Genomic DNA, 26,705 nt, shown 5'->3' on the forward strand with positions numbered 1-26,705 from the left:
GTTAATAACCCCCCCCCCACACTCTCACACACACACACACACACACACACACATAGGAAACAGAAAGACCCAACAGGAAACAGACTCAACAGGAAACAGGAAGACCCAACTGGAAAACATCTATTTGCCAGAAAGGGATGAAACAAAATGGAGGTGTAGCACCCAAATGTGAGTGACCAGCGGAGAATGAATATGACGATTTGGTTTTGACAGACGCAGTTCACAGCTAGTTCATAATAACCCTGCTCTCCTCCACACTGGGGTTAAGTGTACATGCGCTGGGCAGAGAACCATTAAAGGATTGGGTTATCTGGCAGGGGGAACACAGAATAACACTCTGCGGTTTGAAACAGAGCTAATGTGGAAATGTATATATGCTTCCCAAATGACTTCTTTCAAGCAGAGTCATTTAGGAGAGGTATGCATGTACGGTATGCACCCGAAGGGGCTCTCGCTGTCAGGGTCTTCATAGACTTCACATCCAATGCAATAGATCCCTTTATCAAAATCTATCACATTCATCTGCCAGAAAATACATGAAAAATACATAAGACATAAGTAAAAGATACAGACCACACAGGGTAGGGGAAGTTATAAATGCATGGAACTATAACTTTTATTATGACCTGGATCCACAGATGTAAAAGCATTCCCATCATATTACCCAGTCAGAGAGACCAGTGGAGATGAGACCAGTAGAGGCTAGACTGATACAGGCTAAACCAGTGGATACCAGACAAGCAAGACCAGTGAGACCAGTAGAGGCTAGATACAGGCTAGACCAGTGGATACCGGACCAGTGATACCAGTGAGACCAGTGGATACTGGACCAGTGAGACCAGTGGATACTGGACCAGTGAGACCAGTGAGACCAGTGGATACTGGACCAGTGAGACCAGTGAGACCAGTAGAGGCAGGATGCTCAGGGACTGTCCCTTCACCCCATGTGGCCCATCTATAGCACCATTACATCATCATCCAAAGCAGCATCTTACTTCTAGACAGGAGAGACTCTCCCACCATCAGCTAGCCTGCCTGTCTCCCACTTATCCAGGGTCTACACAGTGGTTGTGTGCCTGCATGTGCGTGAGTGAGTGTACACTGTAAAAGGACTTGAAGAATAAGAGAGTGAAAGAAAGAAAAGAGAGAGAGAGAGAGAGAGAGAGAGAGAGAGAGAGAGAGAGAGAGAGAGAGGGAGGGGGTTTCTGGCTCGCTCTCACCAAAAATAGGAAAGTTGGCTTCCTCGGGGTCAGTGATGTCACAGCAGACCCTGGTGCCAGAGACAGAAGGAATCTGATGCACTGTGAGCTTGTGTGTGTGTGTGCGTGTGCGTGTGTGTGTGTGCGTGTGTGTGTGTGTTGCTCTATTTTAGAGAAAGAGCTACTCCTTCCTGGGTTTTAAAACAGTGCCCTCCAGTTGGGTCACCGGACTCAGAAAAGACATTATGCATTGACGTTGTGCTCGCTGTTATTTCTGGAGAAGCGAGCAGAGTCTGTCCACCAACCATTTCTCGTGGCTTCACTGAAACTGCTAACACAGGAAAAAACTGGAATTCACCTGACAGCCATATTTATGCCTGGTCAACCGTAATGAACACGTCTGACGCACAGCTGTCAGCTTGATTCCATCTCTGCTTCCAGAACCAGGTCTCCTTGACGCAGGCCGGGTCAGATCAGGGCCTGTCCAGAACCCCTTTGCTCTCTCTGCATCGTCAACAGGATCGTTCCTGCATCGGGAATCTGGCGTGTTGTGATTTTGGAAAGATCAAACTTTGCCTGATAACCACAACCTCCCACCAGACACAAGCTTTACCAGACCGAACTACACCCATATTGGATTTCTACCAGACTGAACCAGCCACGTTTGTGTTCCAGTGTGGGGATGAAACCACCCTTTGTTGCCGGGCTCAATCCACTCAGGACTCCAACAGTAATAACATTGGTATGAGGAGAATCTCTGCTACAGGGCTGCTGGGCCGGCAGCACTGGCTTGGTCTTTTGTGTGAGTTTTGCATAGCTCAGTATCAGCATTCTGTGTCCGCTTGGACTGGCTAGATTATCAAGACTGCCCATAAAAACACACCGTCACCACACAGCAAAGAGAGAGAGAAAAAGAGAGGGGAAAAGCAAGAGAGAGAGAGACTCCAAGGAGATGATGCAGAGAAGTCACATCAGACTTCAGGACTATGAAAATTTCAGGTTTGATAAACAGTCTTGCATCACTTGCTTTCCTGACTAACAACTCCTACTGAGAAGAAATAGCTGGCAGGTGAAATGAGAAATTTTAAACTACTGTAAATTTGAGCGTGTGGATTAAATCATTATTTCCGGATGTATAAGTGTGCCATGTATTCTGTGTATGCTGTGTGTTCCCCCGGCCATACCTATTTTATTGCTGCACCTCTTCCCTTCTACAGGCTCCACACCACAGCCTGGGTCTTATAATCTGGTTCCATTCCCCTTGTTGCTCACAACAGCCTAACTGATCGAGGAAACCAGGCCGGTCTCCCGTTTATCCTAACTGAAGTCCTAGCAGTGTGATGGCCGACCATCTCCTGCCCTGCTACCTGTCCCTCTGTCACAATGTGACAGGTGTCATTGCTTTGCTGGTCAGTATCGCTTCCTCCATCACTTGCCCACACTGTGTTTCTGGCATGGGTCCTTGACTGCAAGCAAAGACCGCATTTCAGAAACAAATCCTTACCCAGCCAGTCCACTGAAAAGCTAGCAATTAGATGGTGGGCGGTATTTATACTGAAGAGTGAGTTAACCGCAGCACCAGGTCGTTACATCTTGGGCATGATAGTACAACCAGGGCTCTATAAACCGAATGTCTTCAGATGTAGTTACTGCTTTCGCTTGGCTAGCTAACGGCTACAGATGTAGTTACTGCTTTCGCTTGGCTAGCTAACGGCTACAGATGTAGATACTGCTTTAACTTGGCTAGCTAACGTCTTCAGATGTAGTCACTGCTTTAGCTTGGCTAGCTAACGTCTTCAGATGTAGTAACTGCTTTAGCTTGGCTAGCTAACGTCTTCAGATGTAGTCACTGCTTTAGCTTGGCTAGCTAACGGCTACAGATGTAGTTACACAATCACCCAGAGGGAATCACTCAGATTTTTGTATAATTAAATGTGAGTTCCAGATGTGTCTGAATGTGTATGTGTGTTCCGTCTCCACACACCCGTGGGAGAGTAAACTGAAACCCAAGCTTTCTCTGTGACTTAACAGGACATGGCCAAACAAAAGGCCAACATCTGTGTTTGTCCTGTGGCTGATGCCTAACTTGACAGTGTGCTCCTTAACCACCAGCCTTCAATGAGCATCATCATTCTCCCTTTCACAATGTGGAAGAGACAGTCCCTCTCTTCACTTCTGTCTTTCTTAATCCGTCTGTATATCCAATGTTTTCTCCTGTATTATACCCTTTCCACCATCTTATCTCCATCTCTCCTGCAGTACCTTCTCTCCTCTCCCCTCTTCCCCCTCTCCTGCCCTCTCCCCTCTTCTTCTACTTACTCTCCTCCCTCCGGTCTCTCGTTTCTTTCTGCCTCTGTCTGAGTGTCAGAGAGCAGGCGGCATCCCGCTGCCCTGGAGAGACAGCTGGGCTTCATACCTGTCTGTCAGGTGTCAGAGAGGCAGAGAACACTCACCTTCATCCCAGCTGCTAGCCTGCTAGCCTGCTAGCCAAACCAAACAACCACATGGAGACTGACAGCTCCACTCTGCCCTGGGGCTGTTCGGCTCATCATTCTCTTCTTACAGCCAGCCAAAACCAGGTACAACACAGACACACACACACAGTGTGTGTGTGTGCGTACACACACGTGTGTTTGAGCTGATCTGTCCTCTTTTTTCCCCAGTTTTAATTGGTTTAATGCCAGTGCACCTAAATATGGACAGCATCAAATGTAGGCCTTTACAGTTTGTATGTTATTCAGACTGGTATGCCAATAGGTATATGCTCTTCTAGAAATCAGATTTTTTTTTTCCTTTACCCAAACTGCAGGTCAGAGTTGGAAAGATGAAGGGAGAGAATATGGAGGGAGAGAAAATGGAGGGAGAGAAGGATGAAGAGAAGAAGGTGGAGGGAAGGGAAAGGAAGGTATTGCTTTTCTCAGACCGGACCTCTCTCCTCAGACCCCAGGCTGTGATTGTATGACTGATCTGCATGTCTGGATGTATGACTGCCTGCAGCTACACCTGGACGAGAGGGGCCAGAGGAGATAGGTCTGCAGTTGGACCCTTCTCTGAGAAGTGAATTTGCATTCTTTTTTTTGCCTCAAATTTCTTTACCTAAAAATGTCTCAAATTTTTGGAGCTTTAATTTTTGGGTTAGAATTTTTGGGATTTGAATTTCAACATTCGAAACTTGAACAGTAAAGTACGTTTTTGATCTGATTTTTAAGAGTTTAATTCAAAACCAACACATTTGGTGGTGTTTAAATTTCAATATTAAGCATTCAATGCCTTTTAAAATTCAAAACATGATGTCACTGATTTGCTTGCATAGAGAGAGAGGCATCCCGGTGGATCCTATTTAACTTCTTGACACACACTGGCTTCATCTCTCTGCTCTAGAAGGATATCAATTGTCATAAGAATCTAATAAAGAGAAGTAATAAGACCTCCACACAATGAGCCAACAGGAGGAAGGGAGAGGGATCTGGTAAACAGTGATGAGTCTGCATTATAATAGACATATTAACTAGGCAATTATGCTGTGGATATCTGCAGGAATATTTCCGCTCTCTTTAGTACCCACATCACAACAGGAGGTCAAACATCAATCAGTGAGTGTGGATGTTCATGTGTGAAAGAGTGCGTTTGCTTGTAAGGCCTGACGAACTGCACGCTGTTCAAAGAGAAATGATTATTATGGCTAAAAAAAGGAATCCCCTTACCCCTTACCCCTCCCCCTCCTGTCTCTAATCATAATGGGAAGCAGTGAGCTACACTTCAGACTTAGACAAATATTGGTTTAATATGGCTTTTACATTCTATGCACATCTGTGGTTAGGTCGTCAGCTAGTTCTATTTCAGACTCAGAGGGATTGTCCCACCGACTGACTCATAAATCACCTCAACTTTCTCTTCCTTAAGCCTGTAACACACACGCACACACACACACACACTTGCTCACCCTCAAACACAGACAAACCCACACACATTCTCTCACTACTCTCCTTCATCCAGCATATGAAAGCCTGTTGTTTCCCGATAACATGCCTCAACTTCTGAAACCCTAACAAAATCCTCCACTGTATCCCCTTAAACCTTTGTCATCCAGCAGTAACCCTCTCCCTTGGTCTGACAGTGTGAGGCTGGACGCTGTTGCTATATTCTACACCTGCCACACTCACTCTGGAAGCTCGTAAAACACAGTGTCCATTTTGTTTCAAGTAGCTAGCTGCACTAGCAGCAGGAAAATATACATTTTGTCCTTCATTGACTTAATGATCTTCCACTCCCAGAGCGACGAGCACTGGGTTCATACCTTAAGAAATGAGCACAGGGCAACGGGATGGAGAGGGAGTGGGAAAGAGGGAGAGAGAGATTTTACCCAGTTTTACCCAGTAAGCTCTGCTGCAGAACTCTGCACCTAGTTTCACCAGCAGCAGGAGAATTTCAAGGAGCTGTACTAACAACACTGTATATGTCCGCAGCCATCCCAGATAGAGACTCCATCCCAGAGGCATCATCCACACTCACAGTACACACCGAGATGTGTACACACCTAGATGTGTACTGTTTGTTCTCTGAGGGAGGAAATATAAGCGATAACTAGATGACTCACATATATACACAAGTGGAGTTCCATCAGAGTGTGTTATATAGGTCTAGGTATCTCCCTCTAGGGTTCCACTACAAACTGATGAAACCAGAAACCAGAAAACTGGAGTAGAGGTAGCAGAGGGAAGCTGCTTAACACACTATCCAACCCACTGGTTAGTCCTGCTTAGTGTCAGCGAAACAAACTTCACACAAACTCCTTGACCCTGAATCCTTTGTTATGCATATGTGATAGTCTGGCGTCATTTCAGGACTAATTGGATATTTGATGGCGTGATGTGTGTATGCGCACAGTTGGTTTTAGATCTTAAGAGTTATCTGACGGTGGAAGGGGAGGTGGTGTGGGGGACGGGGGAGGGGGGCGGGGGTATGGAGGTGATTGAACACACAGAACAAAGTGCAAGGTTGTGTTGTGAGGTCAGCTTGTCTCCTGTGAACTGGCCAGCCTCCAAGTTCCCTGGTCAGTGTGAAGGTTCTGCTTTTCTACTCATTTTCTTCATGTCATCATTAGTCCGGCATGACTAACCTTGGGCACACCATGACGGGCAGCCAGGGTGGCCAATTACTGGGGCTACCTTGGATTTGGTACAGACCTCTGCAAAGGTAAAGGAATGTCAGCAACACACACAAATTCAGCTTCTCCTCAGCCACTGTTCACCACCCACTGCCCATCAGTCATTCGGTAGGTCCAAACATTTGCTCAGAGGCCACTGCCCTGGGGGTCTGCTAGCTTGGCTAGCTTATGCTCGCTAATTCCCTCGGCGCTAATTTGTCCCACAGTAATTCCAAAGGCAGGGGAAGAAACGTAAACTGTGTTTGTGAGAAATAGGAGGCTCTTTCAGTAAATCGTTTGTCAGAGCAGACAGAGGAGTCTGGAGGTAATTGTGTGATTAGTCACTGGTGACCAGGTTTACAGAATGTTCTGGCTGAGTTTTGACACTGTTTTCTCATGAATGTGACTCTGACAGAAACAAAAGTCTAATTGATACCAAATATCCCACCGACGATGGATCAGAGTGTCAAAATGCTTTTCCCATTGCGTCTTTCCTTGCGTTTGTCCTCGACTGTGCTAGCACTGTGTGTGAAGTCAACCAAAGGGTCTCTGGGTTACTTTCACACAGTAGGGGCTGTGCAGTAGAAGCCTGGCATCCTGCAAGCTCTGCACGATCACGTAACATCTCCGGTAACTACGAAGCTCATTATCTCAACTTCTCTTCCGGATGAGGGAGATGATGGACAGAGAATACGCTCCCAAAGGCAAACTAATCACTGTGTAGGTCGAGTGCTCTCCACAACACTGTGTCCTGAGTTTTTCCTGTTTTCTCCCCAGGTCAGGGATGTACTAGGATGTCCAAACATCTTTTCATCAGAAGAAGTTTCCCGGCAATCAGCAAGTTTAACCCAGTGAATCTCCATCGTCAATAGAGTGCTCCATCATCATCATCATCATCATCATCATCATCATCATCATCATCATCATCATCATCATCATCATCATCATCATCATCATCATCATCATCATCACCATCACTAACTGACATCATGGCCACGTCCTTGCTCTGAATCTGACCAAGCTGCAGCAAAGATCCTCTCAGGTCAGACTCTCTACCCCACAACAGAAGTGACCACACATGGCAACAGAGAGGCCTTCCTGCTATGGTTGGACTCCAACTCCGTCCCCACGGCAACAGGCTCGATCCCTCCAGCCTTATCCCAGTCCCCACGGCAACAGGCTCAATCCCTCCAGCCTCATCCCAGTCCCCACGGCAACAGGCTCGATCCCTCCAGCCTCATCCCAGTCCCCACGGCAACAGGCTCAATCCCTCCAGCCTCATCCCAGTCCCCACGGCAACAGGCTCGATCCCTCCAGCCTCACCCCAGTCCCCACGGCAACAGGCTCAATCCCTCCAACCTCACCCCAGTCCCCACCCTCTCTCTGGCACGGGGCCAGCCACACAGCCAGCCAGCCAGCCAGCCAGGCCCGGCCACCAGGAGAACACATCCACCACAATCCGGCCATTGTTCCAGCCTGGTGTTAGCTACCTAGCATAATAACCTCATTAGAGAAGGCTGGAAGATCAGTCTTCATTGGAGTGTGTTACACCAGGTACCTGCTGTGGAAGTCTTGCAGTAAAAGCTGCTCTACCGCTGAACCACAAGTACCACTGCCAGCTATTAAACGTCCATTAGCTTCCTATTAGCTTCTTCACAAGCTTCTCCATGTGGACACATGGCCGAAGGCTGCCTTCACTCAGAACCTCTGCACCGCCATTATTGAGAATGAATAATACTTGCTGGGCTGTGTGTTTACCGTTATTCTGCAGCTATGTTCTTGTGCTGTAGCTTACTCTGCATCGTGGCTGAGTTTAAAGTAGAGCAGATGACAGCTTGTTCTCACTGATCTGAGCTGGGTTCAGAGATTCTGTCATATCTGATGCTGATCCTCCGTGATTATCTGGGTTACCCTTGCTGTTTCGGAATCCTTTATGACTCGTATTCTTTTCTATCCGTTTTTACCTTCATCCACAAACTGTTCTCATCATCACATAGTCGTATGAATGCTGAACTGAAACTACTTGTACATACAATGTGTCGACGTCCAAACATCGAGACAGCTTTCAGAAATCTATATGATCATGTCTGGTGTCCAGACTTGAGCTGCCTAGCATGAGGATAAGACATGTCATCATTATACATTAGACACATTTTCCACATCTCGAAAGTTAATAGGAATGGGACTGGTGTGGTATGGGACCCATGTTGTCAGACTGGCCAGTACGTTTCCACTGCCAGGCATGTCTGCACCTCTGTTTCCATTGGTGTCTGTCAGTCTGTGTGTGTGTGTGTGTGTGTGTGTGTGTGTGTGTGTGTGTGTGTAGTTGTCGGCATCTCTTGTCTGTATCTGTGGCCTTGTGTGTGTGTGTGTGCGCGCATAATTGTCTGCATCTCTGTCTGTATGCATGGCTTTGTGTGTATGTGTGGCTTCGTGTGTATGTGTGGCTTAGTGTCCCAGTCAGAGCCAGACATATTGTATTTCCAGTTGTGCCACTCCTGTCTGTGTTAGCCTGGGAGACTCACGGTCTAGCCCCTGCTGTGTCTGTCCTGCCATCCAAACACATTAGGCTCTAGACCTGGGGTCTCCCAGCCTCCAGCGCACACTTACGCACCCCTCCTCCCGCCCTCCACACCCCCCCACCTCCTTAAACACCTCTCAGCCCCCCCCCCCCCACACACACACACACACACACACTCTGGGTCCAAAGAGCCCAACAAGGAAAATATTAATAGAAACGAAAACTTGGTCTGGTTTTGAACTTACTTTGAGGGGATTTTAAACAACTTCCTTATGGGCGGCGGAACCGTTCTGCTGCCTTTCATTTTAGAATATGAAAGACTATAATCCTGATTAAAACTGGAGTTGGTCCCATTTTCCTCAGATAGAGGAACACGTTAAGCCTCTCTCTGATACCCCCTAAACCTCCTGAGCTGTCAGCCAACTTTAAGTCCCTGGTGCCACTCTGGAGAAAGGGGAGGGCTCTGGGAGGCCCAGACACCAGGGAGAGGGGAAGGTCCTGGGAGGGCGGGACGGGACAATTCACTACGGGACTGTCTCTGGTGGCTCCTCGCTGATAAAACCACCTTGAGAAGCCAAATCTGAGGCTGGGGGCAGGGAGAAAGAGAGGAAGGGAGAGAGAGAGAGGGAGAAAGAGAGGAAGGGAGAGAGAGAGAGGGAGAAAGAGAGGAAGGGAGAGAGAGAGAGGGAGAAAGAGAGGAAGGGAGAGAGAGAGAGGGAGAAAGAGAGGGAGGGAGAGATAGAGAGAGACCCCTGGGGAGGTACAACAATAGTTTGTGGAGGAAATGAGCTCTGAGGCTCACGAGAGAGCAGGAGCCCTGCATGGCCCGCACTCTGATGAGGCTCTAAATAGAACACATACACACACACACACAGATGAACACACACACACACACACACACACATAAGTAAGCACTCATAAACACGTACACACAGACGCACACACAAAAAACATTGGATGAAAGCACACGCCCAATCACATCTCCAATGTCCCAAGGGCTGCCCAATCAGCAGCTTCCATTCTGCCACAGGAAGGAAGCTGGTCTCCCACCCAGACATCCACAGCTCCAATTAGAACAGAAATCTCCCAGGAACTCCCCCCCCCGTTGATTAATACAACCGCAAATATGCCAGGGCGTCACAGGTCACTGGCTGTTCTGATCATAGACATTAAAGAAACAGAATGGACTCCTAATAACGCTTCATCCTGGATGAGCCGTGCTCCTCTCTTCAGCTCTACATCTGTGTGGTGAGGTGGTGCTGCCAAGAGGCTGAGATCCCCGCGGTTCACGGCTCATTTGCACGCTGGGTTATGACACTAACATTAGCTCGGGCCTCAACAGGTGATACACGCACAGACACACACACACACATCCACTTATACACACACACACTCACCCCCCCACACACACACTGGCCTGGAGGGAAGCTTTCAGGGTGACTGAGGGTGACCTAGTATCTGCCCTACCACATGTATATTTATGAATAGATATTTATATACGTTTATATATATATATATATGTACTCTGTCCTAATCAGCCATGTGTTCTCTCATAATTGTTTACCGGGCCTTAGCAACAGCAACACAGCCTCAGCCAAGTCCATCCGTGAGGAAATAAAAGTGCATGTGGGTGTGTGTGTGACTGTGTTTGTGAGTGTGTGTGGCTGTGTGTGTGACTGTGTGTGTGTGTGTGTGTGTGTATGTTTACACTGTTATTGGCTGACGATCCCAGCAACATTGGCTGGCTTACAAGAGTAGTTATTAATGGATGAACTGTACGTTTCCTTTAGCAGGAGCAGGTTCAGGCCAGCCAGCTACAGAGAGCTGAGGATCAGCATCCGGTCAACCAGGCCCAACACACACACACACACACACACACACAACACAACATCCCTACCCACACAGGACACCCCAACACACACACCCCAACACGCAGGACAGCCCAACACAAAAGCATCTCTCTTCAGTGGAACTTTCATCCCAGCTTCTGTGTGACTCAACACTTGCCTTCCATGCTAGCTTATAGGAGTTCCCTCTCATTTTTAAACCTCTTATACCATTAGCTGATTTATACAGTACAGCGGTGTGCGTTAAGAGCACTAATGCTCTTGACAGAAGACTTGCTGCTAAGCATGTGGAAGGAACACAAACACTGAACCCAGTGAAGGACGAGAGCGGTGACGAGCAGGGGAGAGTGGCTGAAGCGCCGGTGATTACACCTGTTTATTTAAACAAGCATCACTATTATGATGAAGTATATACACAGCCTCTGTGAGAGTGTGTGTGTGTGTGTGTGTGTGTGACAAAGAGACAGAGAGTGTCCCCCCCCTGCAGAAACAACCAGGGCTGTGTTTCCCGAAAGCGTCGTAAGCGTAAGAAATATAGATGGTTTTGTTTTTTGCTCGATCGTTGCTCCGATCCATCGTTCCACCGGGAAACGCAGCCCAGTTTTGTTGTGCTTATCTCTGCTTTGCTCTGTCCTACTCTGCTCTACTCCGTATAAACTCTCTGAACACAGACGTCCTGGAGTCACAGTAGAGCTGCATAGACTCTGGGTTTAGACTCTGTATGGACTCTGTATGGACTCTGTATGGACTCTGTATGGACTCTGTATGGACTCTGTATGGATCCTCTTCATCACCTATACTGTGTATTCTCTTCCAAGTGAAGCAGTAAACTAAACTCCTGCTTCATCTCATGAACTAATAATTAGACAAGATAGTCTGTGCCTGGCTGTGAGCCTGGGGTGTGAAAGCTAAGAAGGAGTGTGATTATGGACAGATAAAGCAAACACATATCCCATTCAAATCTGTATGGAAACCCAAACGTATATGGGTTAGGCTTCATATACGGCTGTTTTTACCATAGTTGGACCAGGAGAGAGACACCATTGGTGCTAATTAACTCTTACAAGAGAAAATACACACAAGGAAGCGAGAGAAAAAGAAAAGAGGAAGAGAGGAGGGTAAAAATAACAGCGAATACAAATAATCTTTGCGAGGAAGGGATCGTTCCTTCTAATTACAAAGCATTCCGGAGAGATGGAGGGAACACTGGAGGGAACACTGGAGGGGGTATGAGGGGAGAGAGACCGAGAGAGAGGGAGAGAGACAGGGGCACAGGGGAGTGAGAGGGAGAGGAGAGGAAGCACAAGAAGAAGAAGAGAGGGAGGGAGGGAGTTATGTGAGCTGTGAGCTCCGGGTGGTGGGACTGCTGGGACTGAAGAGGAGGACAAGAAAGGAAATGAAAGGAGGATGAAGAGTGGAGTAGGAAGTGGTGGAAGAAGAGAAAGAGAAGAAAGAAAAAGAGGAGGAGGAAGGTTACATTAGTAGTTAATGGGGTCAAGTGTTTTAGGCTTTTAATTTGTCTGGTCTGGAAACCCCTGCCCCTCGACCCTGACCCTGCCTTGCCTCTTCTAGCCTGGACCTTCCGGGAGGGAGGTCCCTGCCTTGCCTCTTCTAGCCTGGACCTTCCGGGAGGGAGGTCCCTGCCTTGCCTCTTCTAGCCTGGACCTTCCGGGAGGGAGGTCCCTGCCTTGCCTCTTCTAGCCTGGACCTTCCAGGAGGGAGGTCCCTGCCTTGCCTCTTCTAGCCTGGACCTTCCGGGAGGGAGGTCCCTGCCTTGCCTCTTCTAGCCTGGACCTTCCGGGAGGGAGGTCCCTGCCTTGCCTCTTCTAGCCTGGACCTTCCGGGAGGGAGGTCCCTGCCTTGCCTCTTCTAGCCTGGACCTTCCGGGAGGGAGGTCCCTGCCTTGCCTCTTCTAGCCTGGACCTTCCAGGAGGGAGGTCCCTTCATTGCCTTTGGCACACACTGGTGCACACACACACAGAGACAGCCACACACTCACAAACACATGAAAAACTTAGGATATTATTTCTTTAAGTAAATGTCTTGACAAACTGTATTAAAAATGTATTGTTCGCATCTGGCGACTTGCAGGCGTCGATAAAAAACATCTCTTTCAGCGACTGAAGTCATACAGTGAACATTAACGACAAGTAAAAGATCCCATCTCTCCCATCCAGACCTCAGCAGAGTGATTGAATGAAGCGTGCGGAAGGATAAACCTGTGAGCACATTGAATCCTCTTACAGCGGGCTGAGAAAGAACTCTCCAGCCACTTGTTAGCAGCTAGCCGCGGGACAGATACAAACTAGCTGCTGAGTGGGCCGCCTTTCCGCCCTGGGCTGTGGATGTGGAGTTTTCTTTATATTCATCAGTGTGTCTTGCTAACACAGCACCTGTCTCAATATCTTCCAACCAACAGAATGTCTGGCTGCAGAGCATCAAATCAAAGACAAAACCACTGGAGAGTCGATTGAATGAAAGTGAGTTACCGCACCGCTCGGAATCGAACACAGAACGGGCAGGTCCCATCCTGCTGATAGAGATGCAGCCTTCAAGGTCCAAGATAGAACCGTGACTGATGGTGGTGGTCGTCAAGAGAGGAGAGGTTACGAGAGCACATGCAGTATCACAGCAGAGGACGGACACCCTTGAGTTTGCGTCGGAGCCAGCACATCTTGTACAAGGGGGAACATTGAGCGTGTGTTTAAAAGACAATTACTGGAAACCCGGAGGACTGGGAACTGCCAGGAGAACATTTACAAAGATGGAAAATGAATATAATTTCTCTGCAGATGTATTTTTAGGGTAATTGTGATGTTTTCCCCCAAGTTATGAATTAATTAAAGCAATTTGAAAGAAGCTCATGTTTTAGCCATCTGGGAACATTCAAGAATAATGTAGCCAGCAAGTTTATTTCACCTTCTATATCAAGGCAATGAAAGACATCCATCAGTAGCATAACATATTTAATGAATTTTCCATAAAACACAGCATGTTTATTCATTTGAACTGAAACTTTATTTTTAAGTGTATCAGTTAGGCTCCAAATGTGCCCTTGAACTTTTGAAATTCTCCCCTTGTGAAAACAAACTCCAGTCAAGTTCCTGTACTGGGAGAAGGTCTTAGCATGAGTGATTTCCTCTATTCTCTCTACACAGAGTTCAGGTGAGGTTAACTCATGATATTATGAGATGTTCGGTCAAGCCCAAGCCAGACTCGTCTTCATCACAGGTGTTTATTGGGTTCTGAGGAGGCGTCCTTCTTGCTACAGGGCTGTTGTTTTTATACCTGACCCAACACCAAGCCAACAGAGCCCCTCTCTCAGTGTGATCAGATACATTCACACTGTCCGTCAGGAGGACTCACTTATCTACAGCAGTACTAAATCTGTTTTATTAACTGCTGTAGGAAAACCTTTATCTAACTGTACCGGCAGGCTGTGAGTAATATAAACAAACCTTTCACTGAACTTGAAAGTAAACGTGCACCGTTTTGTTTATTTTGATTTCGCTGTACTTCCCCAAGAAATGTCATTAACTGTGAATAATGATTAGCGTACAGTAACACTGAGTCAGCAGTAAACCTGGGCAAGCGAAACCCATGAAGTAAACAACCTGAGAGCAGAAAACAAACAAAGTGTTCTATCATACGGACGGAGAGACTCAACCTGCTAGAACGCTCAGGTTGCCATGTCCCAGAGCTGGTTGCTAAGCGGGTCCGGTAGTCCTGTCCACTAGTAAACACAACACTGCGTAACCATGGTTACCCCAGACCCTGGCCCGGGGATAGGCTGAGCCTTGCGAGGAAAACCAATGGGAGAAGGAAACAGATCTAGGTGGAACTCCCAGGTGGAACAGTTCTGTGGTCCGGTTCTATGTCAGTAATGATGTGTTCTGGACGGTTTCCATTCTTCTGAGAGAGAGAGAGAGAGAGAGAGAGAGAGAGAGAGAGAGAGAGAGAGAGAGAGAGAGAGAGAGAGACAGCGAAAGAGAGAGGCCCAAGCCAGCCCACATACTGGATCCGAACCAGAGACTAGCACAACATATCCACCATCATATCCTCTGTTACTGTGTTACTGCACACCAGAACATCATCAGCTGACCCATATGAAACAGACATCAGCTCAGCACTCAGAACCTTTCAGTCCAGTACCAGGAGAGGAGGGGAGAGGTCCAGTACCAGGAGAGGAGGGGAGAGGTCCAGTACCAGGAGACGAGGGGGGAGAGGTACAGTACCAGGAGAGGAGGGGAGAGGTCCAGTACCAGGAGAGGAGGGGAGAGGTCCAGTACCAGGAGAGGAGAGGTCCAGTACCAGGAGAGGAGGGGAGAGGTCCAGTACCAGGAGACGAGGGGGGAGAGGTACAGTACCAGGAGAGGAGGGGAGAGGTCCAGTACCAGGAGAGGAGGGGAGAGGTCCAGTACCAGGAGAGGAGGGGGGAGAGGTACACTACCAGGAGAGGAGGGGAGAGGTCCAGTACCAGGAGAGAAAAGTGGTACTGGTAGTACAGGACCCTCTCCTCTGCTGGTACTGGTCCTCTCACTCTCATCTCACCTCCATGGTGCACCTGTACATCCTCATGACATCCTCAAGGTTTTTACCCTGAGAACATCCAGGCACAGGACACAAGAGGACTGTGCGTGCGTTTGTGTGTGTGTGTTTATGTGTGTGTGCGTGAGAGTGTGTCAGAATGGAGAATAACATGTTTATTAAAAGCCTGGGCAGAGCCCCCCAGGGGTGTGTAAAGTACCTGAGAGGGGGCAGCTGTGACCCGACTCTTTCATCTAAAAGTGTCCCTAATGAAGTTACTGTCCACACACACATGCGCGCACACAGACGCACACAAAAACAGACACACTCCACTTAGTGTGACATTCAACTACAGAGGGGGCTATTCCTATCCCCGATGGCTATTCACGCACACCCTCTTTCACCAGCAGAGCAAACGCTGAGGGAGTGTGTGTGTGTTTGTGTGTGTGTTTGTGTGTGTGCATGTGTGTGTGTGTGTGTGCGTGTGTGTGAGAGAGAAAGCTGGTGATGTTCCAAACTCAAAGTCACTTTGTCACTTTGGGAGAAGGCCAAGGGGATAAGATGTGGACTCAATCAGTCTTCAATTACAGGTTGGAAGATGGGGACACGCGAGAAAGAGGGATGAAGGGATGGAGAGGGAGAAACAGAGAGACAGAGAGATGGACAGAGAGTGAAGGACAGAGAGTGAACAACAGAGAGGGAGGCAGTAAGGGGCCGGCACAGAGTAATAGAGAGGGACAGAGACATAGAGAGGGATACAGAGATAGAGAGAGGGAGAAAGAGAGATAGAGAGGGAGAGAGAAATAGAGAGAGGGACAGAGAGAGATAGAGAAAGGGAGACAGAAATACACAGAGAGAGAGAGAGAGAAAGAGAGAGAGAGAGAGAGACAGAGAGAGAGACAGAGAGAGAGAGAGAGAGAGAGAGAGAGAGAGAGAGAGAGAGAGAGAGAGAGAGAGAGAGACAGACAGAGATCCCCACCTGCAGAGGCAGACAGAACAAACACACGGTGTGCATCACCCCACTAAGTCTCCTTCTCTTCTCTTCCCTGCAGCGTTTACAAATGATTACGATTCTAATCCTGGGGACGTGTTTCTGTGTGACTTGTTGAATGCAGGGCCGGGGAGCCGAGGACGAGAGGAGACAAAGCTGGAGCTCCCAGAGCCCTGTGGGACCAGCCGTCACACAAAAGGCCCCGGCTGCTGGTCCCAGGAGGAAGCAACACAGTGGAAAATCTATGCGTGGTTCCTTTCTGTTCCAAACACTATACGCTGATCTATTCACACCCCTAATAATAAAACGTACTGACTGATGTATGTGTGTGTGTGTGTGTCTGTGTGTGTCTGTGTGTGAGTGGTGTGAGAGTGTGGGGCTGAAAGCCAACCACAACCTCCAAAATCACAGGATCACAGCAAGGTAACCGTGGATACGGCAGGGCTTCCCTGATCCATAGCAGAGAAAAAGGGGAAGGGACCACTTGGAATTCATTGGCCTGTTGTGTCCTGGACAAGCTAAGTGACTGGTGCCCTGACCTGGGGTCAAGAGGGAGAGGGGGAGGAGAGAGGAGGAGAGAAAGAGACAGAGAGAGAGAGAGGAGAAGAGAAGTCACTGAGAGGGTGTAATCTTGATCAATGTGACTGCTGTTATTATGTGTTCTGGCTATAGAAGCCAGAGTAAGAATGAGGTCATTCTTTTATACCAGCCTGTCCGTTAGACCTAACAACCAGCATATATGTGACATGTCCCCTATAACAAACTATCCTACACTGGTCATCTATAGTTTGGAGGTGACTGAACACGCAATCGCTCAACACGAGTGACAGAGCAGTCAAGCCCTTCCTCACTGCTTTGTTCTTCGCCAAAGGCAGACTATCCACTTCAGTTCCTGTGCCATTCAACACAACTCATGTTAATGACGTACACGACAGCACTGAGTAGAAGGATGGATTTGTGGAACAGTAGAACAAAACTAAGAGCCCGCCCACTTCTCCTGGTTGGACTGCAGTTATTGCCTGGGATAGAAAACTCTTCAGTCACCCTAATCTTCACCCTCCTCCCCTCCACACCCATAACAGTCAGGGTGGACCTGACAGAAAACACAGAGAAAGGGAGAGAGAGAGAGAGAGAGAGAGAGAGAGAGAGAGAGAGAGAGAGAGAGAGAGAGAGAGAGAGGGAAACAGAGAGAGAGAGAGGGAAACAGAGAGAGAGAGAGAGAGAGAGAGAAGAGAGAGAGAGAGAGAGAGAGAGAGAGAGGGAAACAGAGAGAGAGAGGGAAACAGAGAGAGAGAGAGAGAGAGAGAGAAAGAGAGAGTCAGACAGAGAGAGGGAGAGACTGCACAATGAACAACCTTGTCTTCTTCACTGCTGCTCAAGCCAAACTGCCTTCTCCTCTTACTCTTCACTAGGTCCTCCTAAACTCTCTGCCTTTCTCACACTCTCCCTTTCTTTCACCTCTCTCTCTGTCTCTTTCTTTTTCTCCCTCTCTTTCTTCTTTTGATCCCTTTCTCCCTCGTTCTCCCTACCTCGGCGTCATTCTCCCCCAGTCTCTTCTCCTTCTCAGCAGACAGTTCAAGGCTGTATTTATAGAAAAGCCAAATTAACAGTTACAACCGTTACCAACCTAATTAGTCTACTGAGAGGAAAGGTGTGATTATATGGCGCATCTCTTTCTCTCTCTCCTTGTCTCTCTCCATCTTTCTCTTCCTCCTTTCTCTCTCCCTCCTCCCCTCTAATGCTCTATCCCTCCCCTGCACTTGTAAAACCATCGCAGCGACGTGATTCATGACAGGTGAGAAGTAGGAGAGGGTTGTGACTCTCCCTTCTGAGCTACAGCATGTTATTACACCATCCAGCCCTCCTGTTTTTACGGATCCACTCAGACGCTGGAGCCTGCAGCGCAGGCCCATCAGATCACAGCAGCTGAATCACACATCAGGCTGATAGGGTCCCATTGTGTGCCTCGAGGCAAGAACGATTCTCCCCTGGTTGAAATAAGAGGACTTCCACATGACGTTTCATTGCGTTAGATTGCACTCGTGTTAGATGTCTTTGTTGAGTTCCCTGGAAGGGAATTGATGCCGCCGTTGTCCCTAAAACGAGGCAGTCTGACAGGATATAACAAGATCTCTGCAAAATGTCAGGAGTTTTTCTAAACGGGCCTATTTTAAGAATCTCGGCAGAGCGGTAAAGTTTCACAAGAAGGTCTTTCTCCTGTGTCCTCCTGACACAGCTGTCCCTCCAGCTCACTGAGCTGGGGCCTTCGTTCTTAAAGCAGACACAAGCACACACAAGCACACATGCACAAACACACATTTGTTCATGCATACACACGGACATGGTAAGAGTGCATACGTGTACATTAAAGCCCGTCCCTGTGTCTGGCAGCTCTGGGTGTTTGTTGGGAGGAAGGTAACCTCAGACTGTCCAGGACCTCAGTGATGTCACTGCCCAGGGCTCTGAGCTGCTTATCTCACCTCCTCAACCTACAATGCTCTGTCTCCCTCTCTCTCTCTCTCTCTCCCTCCCTCTCTCTCTCCCTCTCTCTCATTCTCCCTGTCTTACACCAGAGGACCAGGCGTGTCCAACAGCCTGCAGCCCAGTCTAGACCTTGCGTATACAGTACTGGGCAAAAGTCTTAGGCACAAAAAGTGAAGCGAAATGCTTGAATGAAATGAGAAAAAGACTCAAACTAAATCTTTTTCTCAACTTTGCACTTTCATTCTTTTTTAAAATACATAACCCTCCCCCAAAATATTGAAGGCAATATTTGTGTAAAAACATCTGGGATGCCTAAGACCTTTGGCACAGTACTGTACATAAATGAGAATCATCAGACAACGGAAAACAAATGCACACCAACAAGTTTTACTGTTTAATGTGTTGACCGTGTGCCAGTTAGTTAATGTTAGTGATCATCATCCTCATGCTCCCTCGCTCCAACAGGCTGTTTAGCCTGAGGCCAGCTTCAAACAAACCACTTAGAGCCCTGCAATAATATCCTGTTATTATCCAGCACGTTAATGTTAGAATAACACTGGACTGATGAATGGAGGCAGAAAGAGAATCTGACATCATTTACGCTCATTTCTGCTAATAATAATTCTAGCCCTAATAATATAGATCCTTCTAATGCAAGCACCATGGCAGGAGCAAAGCGAAATCATGAAGGCCTCTCAACTTACAGAAACATGTGTTAGGTGTATGTGTGTGTGTGTGTGTGTGTGTGTGTGTGTGTGTGTGTGTGTGTGGGTGTGTGTGTGTGTGTATGTGTGTGTGTGTGTGTGTGTGTGTGTGTGTGTGTGTGTGTCTCACGGATCCTCTGCATACATGTCAACATTGTGGCGTGCTTGGCTACATGTTCACACGACATACAGACCAGGTGATTCATAGGTTGAATGGTATCACAGCCTTTGGTACTGTGTGTGTGTGTGTGTGTGTGTGTGTCGGTCCATTTCTTGTCTTGTTCATGGATTTGCAGCATTAACTCAACCCCTGAAGCTCTGAGACCACTGTACAAGGTATGACTGAAACACACTGCACAGAAACACACTGCACAGAAACACACTGCATGGAAACACTGCACAGGGAAAACACAGCAATTTATATGTCTGCACTCTGCCATGAAGGAGAGCATGGCAAGGTGATGAACAATAGTGTTCACATATTTTTGCACCGGCGTACACAAACCATAACACACACAGGCACTTCTACACTGAGACTAGAACACAATGCCAATTGGAGACAGTTGGCTTAACAGCATCATAACACATCTCACTGGTTAAAGGCTGGAGGAAGAGAGAAGCCTTCTTCCCATGGTGGGTCAATAAGGGCACCCAGCATGAGCCCAGGGCATTAGCATAATAGGTGGTAGCAGAGCTGTGAGCGTGGTGGCTTGTGTCAGCTCCACTAGCAGAGTGGAGGAAGTCAGACCCAGATGAGACATGGCAGGTCGTCAGGCTGACTGATCCAGGCCTACAGCTCTCAGGCAGGGTTCTCAGCCCGGACACAGGCGGCTTTGTGACCGGAGTCCTCCCGGGGGCACCACACTGGGAAAACAACACACCCGCGGCTAATGTCTGCATGGTGAATGAGTGTGTGTGTGAGAGAACGAAAGAGGTAGAGAGAGAGCAAGAGAGAGAGAGAGAGAGAGAGCGCATGTGTGTGTTTGAGTGTGTGTTTGTGGGGGTGTGTGTGTGTGTGTCAGGTTACTAATGTCAGGCATTAGCTCTTGGTGCTTGGTGCTGCTCAACATTCCCAAGATTAGTCAAATGGGAATTTACCTGAGTGTAACGTAGGCTACTGAAACTTCCCTTCAGAGTGGATCAGGCCAGAATAGAGAGAGAGGATAGAGTACTGAGGACTCCGAGGCAGTGGAGACCGCCCAGAGGGCTGGGACACAGCTGTTCTCAGAGCTATGGGAGCCAGGAACTAGAAGCCAAGGCCTAGGACCTAGGAGCTACAGTAAGAGCTGGGAGTTAGAGTAGGAGTCAGGAGCCAAGAGCTATGAGCTAGGAACTAGGAGCTCGAGTAGGAATTAGGAGGTAGTTTCAGAGCTAGGAGTAATGGCTCTCAGGAACACTTGGTGCCTCTATCAACTGAACTTTCAAGACGATTTGCCTTCAGAAACCAGGACACAAGAAAATACACCTTCAGAAACCAGGTCACAACAACAGTAGAGAAGAGGAACAGCTTATGACTTTCTGGCGGAGGTGTGAAACTGTTCTGTTATCAAGACTACTGTGAGCTCTGCATCCCTGCTGGTGGGCCTTTGAAGAACTGCTGTATAAATGTTGTATGAGAGAGAGAGAATGGGTGGGAGGAAAGAAAGAAAGGTAGAGAGAGCAGGGCCATTGAGGAGGAGCAGAGAAACAAACATCTCCCAGTACAACAAAATAAGCTACAGCACCAGTAAAGCAGGGTCATATTTCTGACAGCAGAGAAGTGAACCGCTCTGAACTCTGTGCATTACCATCGTCCAGGAAGGGCCTTTCAGGGTGATTGCTGGGATGTCGGGGACCCGCTCATGCACTCCAGGAAGCTACCAGGCCTTCCACCTCATTCCACCTCCTACCAGCTCATATCTGCCCTACCTGCCCTACCTCCCCTACCTGCCCTACCTGCCCTACCAGGCCTTCCCACCTCCCCTACCAGCCCCTCCCATCTCATCTACCACCTCCTCTACCAGCCCCTCCCTCCTCCTACCTCCTCTACCATGTCCTCCTCTGGTCTACAGTACTCTACCATGTCCTCCTCTGGTCTACAGTACTCTACCTGTTCTACTGTATTCTGCCTGGCCTACTCCTCCAGACCTCCTCCAGTCTGAGAGCGACTGACTAAGTGAGCAGTGTTTGCCATGATTGACTGACAGAGGAGGAGCAGCTAGTGGGCGCTAGGGAGGGATCAACTACGTTACATCAGCATTCCAGTTGCCCAAGGCTTGTTGCTATGACAGCGCTATGAAAATCTGTGCCCTTTTATAGAGCCCTAACAGATCCTTGGACATTGTGTGGTTCAGCAGAAGGTACATGTAGACTGTAGAACAGAGCACTCGTATTGGAGACAGAGAGGCGTATAGATGGTAATTATGTCCAGGTACAGAAATCCTTGTCATTAATAAACACTTTAACTTCAGCATCAGTTGGACCAGGTCACATTAGTCATCCCGATGGAGACATCTGGGTGCGTTAGAAGGAATTAAAAAGCCTGATAAAATGCTGACAACACACACACAGTAAATCCAATCGAATGGATTGGTGCTCGTCTGCCCGTGTGAGGTTGTAATGTCATCACCATAAATCAATATGGCAGCAGTGGGGCAGCATGCACAAGCACAGCAATGCCACTGAGCATCCCACACACATACACACACACACACACACACACAGATGCTTCTCCATCCCAGTACGAGCCCATCTCCTTAGGTAGATACAGAGATAGCTGAAAAGCAGAGAGAGAGAGAGAGAGAGAGAGAAAGAGAGAGAGGGAGATAGAGAGAGAGAGAGAGAGAGAGAGAGAGAGAGAGAGAGAGAGAGAGAGAGAGAGAGAGAGAGAGAGAGACAGACAGAGAGAGAGACAGAGAGAGAGAGAGAGAGAGGAGACAGAGAGAAAAAGGAGTACAGTGCACAGCCTTGCTGAATAGGAACTCCAGATAGGAGGAGGTAGATTTATGTCTTTCTGTAGCAGGGGGCTCCTTTTGTAGCAAGACCTCAGAGACTCACAGAAACACTAGCCTCCAAGTGTAACTCACCGGTTCAACATTACGACTTCGACATATTCCCCAAACAAATAACTTGGTTCTTAAAAATGGCCAGCAGTGGTATTACATTGGCAGGCTCATGCAGTATAAATACAATCATGTGTTTGAAGAGGGTTTTCTTTTTCTGAGTTTAGTTATTGCACTAACTCCCCACATGCCAATGTATTTTAACATTGCAATCTGATTCAAATGGAGTGTTTCAGGTCTGTCTGGTCTGGCCTTGTTGAGGAGCCGCGGACGAGAGTGTCTTGAACATGTTGAAGGGGAAACTGGGCCACTGACTGTGGATATGTCGATCAGCCATCACCAAGAAGATAAAACAGACACTAAGAGACTAAGTTAGTGTCTAAGTGAGAAAGAAACAGCGGGGGTGCCAGATAGAGAGAGAAAGTGAGAGAGCCATTGGAAGAGAGATATAGAAAGTGGGACAGAGAAATATTGAGTGAGAGAGGGGGGAAGGAAACAGAGGGTGAGAGAGAGTAGGGAGAGAGAGGGTGAGAGAGAGAGGGTGAGAGAGTGGGGAGAGAGAGGGTGAGAGAGTGGGGAGAGACTGTTTACAACAGTGAGGAGCTGTGTCTTAGTCAGACTTAGTCAGACATGCAGACGTGCCTGGAGCCTTGGTCATGGTCTATTCCTGGGACAGAGAAAGACCTCTGTCATCTCCAGGAACAGAGCTGGTCTCAGAGCTGTGGAGCTCTGACTCTACAGGCCTCTGCAAGAACAAACCAGAGAGCCCCTGCTGAATCCCCCCATCTCACCCAGCCCCAGCCCCAGCCCCAGGCCCAGTGCCAGCCACCAGCCCCAGCCCCAGCCCCAGCCCCAGGCCCAGTGCCAGCCACCAGCCACAGGCCCAGGCCACAGGCCCAAGCCCAGTGCCAGTGCCAGTGCCAGTGCCAGTGCCAGTGCCAGTGCCAGTGCCAGTGCCAGCCCCAGCCACCAGCCACCAGCCACCAGCCACCAGCCACCAGCCACCAGCCACCAGCCACCAGCCCCAGACCCAGACCCCAAACCCCAGCACCAGCCACTCAGCTCCAGCCCCCCATCCCCCCAAACCCCCAAACCCCCACCCCCCCACCCCCAAACTCCTGCTCGGTTTTTACAAGATTCCTTCCTTCCCAGTGGCAGCGCCATCAGCGTGCCTGGAGCATTGAGGGGTCCTGATCTCTGGAACGTTCCCATTTCAGGATCAAGTGTACAACCGGCCTCCCACTCCCTGGGCACTAACCACACACTGTGGTTAGTGCCCAGGACTGAGCCAGACAACCATGGAGGACTTGAACCTGGGAGCCCTGATGTTCCCACTGTGCTGCTCCTGTGCCATCTGGACAGGATCCCAGAGGCCAGACAGTGTCTGGCTTAGCTACACATTCTTCTCATCCACTTCCTCGAGGTTTTAGGCACGTATCCAGTAGAGCAGGAAACCCACAACAAGAGTCAAACACATCACTGTCTTAAATCACAGCTCGGAACCTCCTCCCAGACACGCCTCATGCTGGACATCGGAGAGGATGGGCTGAGGGGAGATATATGGTGGGAACAGCTTTTTAGATTACTAGGCTACCGATTCCTTCCCCAGGGTAGACTACCAGGCTACCAGCTCATCTCCAGGGTAGACTACCAGGCTACCAGCTCATCTCCAGGGTAGACTACCAGGCTACCAGCTCATCTCCAGGGTAGACTACCAGGCTACCAGCTCATCTCCAGGGTAGACTACCCGAGTACCAGCTCCTTCCCCAGGGTCTACTACCAGACTACAGGATTCTTCTACTATAAACGGTTCTCTCTAGCACCCTTCTTGCAGTGTAGTAAGGGGGTACACGACTAAGTGACTGCAACAAAGTCTACTGAGTGTGGAAAGCATGCTTTGCAATACAGACATAATTACACACAAATGAACTGACTCCAAATTCAACGCAGTTCTGCTGAAGTCATTGAGAGGCCTGTGATGCGTTTCATGAGGGCCCATCTCTGGAGAAGGGTTCCTAGTGAAAGTGTTTAACGTGAGACCTCCATTCCTGTGTTCTTATAAAGATGGTACAGACATTTTGTCCCATTCCTACCTTCGTTCTTCAACCAGCACACTCTCAGACTTTTTACTGCATTTCTGAAATTCACAGACAAATATAACATCATCTTTCATCGCTATTCAACGAGCCATGCTCCAAGACAATTCTATTCTCCGTTTTGTCCTTGAAAAATACAATGTTCTAGACCCCAGCGCTGCAAAATAACTTTGAGGTTCCTGGCAGATCTTGGTTTTGAATCTGTAACGTAATCATCCAAACATGTTTCTGCATTTGGTTAAGGATCATTTGTATGATATTTGTCAGCTGAGGGGATTTCAAAACAAGATGTACTTGACTTTTAATGTGATTTATGTGGCTCCTGCCTCAAACTGGAGCCTATTAGCTATAGGCAGGTGCCAGGTGGATCACTCAGCTGCAGTGTACAGCATTATTGAATCAAACCAATTTTTTTTTTCTTCCATAATTCAGAAGATGCAGAGAGAAGAATGGTTGTATTGTGTGTGATTCAACCCAATACTTTGTCTCACGTACAGTACAGTGCATAAAAGTTGTTTTTCTAAACCTTATAAATTGTTGCTCTCTCGACATGTCAGCTGGTTTTCATTTATTGTCCAAAACCCCCAAAACACCACATTAGTTTCTCTCAATCCCACACGCCACTCACTGTTCCAGACCTATTCTGAGAGGTGTGTGTGTGTGTGTACATGTGTTTCCTTGTGTGTGTGTGTGTGTGTGTGTGTGTGTGTGTGTTTCTGTGTGTGTGTACATGCGTGAAAGAAACAGGTAATGAGAGAGAGAGAGGTGTACTGTGGAGAGACCACTGCTGTGAATGTGGTAGAGGGGGTAAAGAAAAACAGAGTGAGAAACAGTGAAAGAGAGAGGTTTTGTGTGGTGGGCCTGGGTAAATATAGCAGATTGCTCTGAATGCACAACAAGATACTGTGTTGATCGAAAGTAATTCACTCCACAAAGAACTGAGCATCAGTGAACCTCACTAACAGCAGTATCGCCTTGTCTGGACTCTGTTAGGTACAGTTGCTGACATATGGTATGTGGTATACCACCTATAATATGTGCGTGTGTACGTGTGTGTGTGTGGATCTGTGTGTGTGTGGATGTGGATGTGTGTGTGTGGATGTGGATGTGTGTGTGTGAGTGTCTGAGTCTCTGTGTGTGTGTGGATGTGTGTGTGTGGATGTGTGTGTGTGGATGTGGATGTGTGTGTGTGGATGTGGATGTGTGTGTGGATGTGGATGTGTGTGTGTGGATGTGGATGTGTGTGTGTGGATGTGGATGTGGATGTGTGTGTGTGGATGTGTGTGTGTGGATGTGTGTGTGTGTGTGTGAGTGTCTGAGTCTCTGTGTGTGTGTGTGTGGATGTGGATGTGTGGATGTGTGTGGATGTGTGTGTGGCTGTGTGTGTGTGGATGTGTGTGTGTGTGTGTGTGTGTGTGAGTGTCTGAGTGTCTGTGTGTGTGTGTGTGTGTGTGTGTGTGTTGTGTGTGTGTGTGTGTGTGTGTGTGTGTGTGTGTGTGTACTCACCAGATCATCATATCTGTAGGTGAGGAACTGCTCTCCAGTGCTGTCTTCTAGAAAGCTTCCCTGTGGTGAGAGGGCAAATTCTGGCAGGAACACGGCCCTCTGGGACGGGCTTTCTTCCCCCTGGGAAGCCAGGACACACACAGGACCAGGGATGAGGCTGGATGGAGGCTTGCAAAGCAACACAACAATGCTTCTGTGTTCACACCCTGATCCAGGTATCTGGTGCTTAAGGCTAGTCCCACAAACCTCCATAACAGGGTATAGATATGGAGAGGAAAGCTACCCTTGGATTCTACATTCTGGGTAACAGACTTATTTTTGTGCAGACAGATTTTCGCAAACAATCCCAATGGGTGAGCTGTGTATTGATTTACAAGACATTGAGTTAGTTTTGTTTCTTTTACACTTTTTTAAACAACTGCCACTACTTCTCCAATGAGGATGAATTAACTCATAATCTGAGCTGAACAACAACACCAGACATGGGCCAGTCACTCAAGGACACAAACCAGCCTTCTCGGAGTCTGCCAGGGACTAGATTAGCGTGTCTATCAGAGTTCTGGGGATGTGGAAAGATTTAGAAAGCACCTATCACTCCCTAATGAAGGCATTGGTGTGTGTGAAGAGAAGGAGGACTGACCCA

The 26,705-nt window shown here is 48.2% G+C and overlaps 1 protein-coding gene across 1 annotated transcript in view; it reads right to left on the reverse strand.

Moving 5' to 3' along the window:
* Positions 1-26,705, reverse strand: part of adamtsl3 (ADAMTS-like 3) — an 81,666-nt gene that overhangs the window by 48,303 nt on the left and 6,658 nt on the right. Inside the window, 1 exon segment of the mRNA XM_084682503.1 lies at positions 26,063-26,182. Coding sequence (XP_084538629.1) covers positions 26,063-26,182 — 120 coding nt within the window.

The sequence above is a fragment of the Hypomesus nipponensis genome, chromosome 19, assembly GCF_054491055.1.
Source record: "Hypomesus nipponensis isolate SF chromosome 19, ASM5449105v1, whole genome shotgun sequence".
NCBI lineage: Eukaryota > Metazoa > Chordata > Actinopteri > Osmeriformes > Osmeridae > Hypomesus > Hypomesus nipponensis.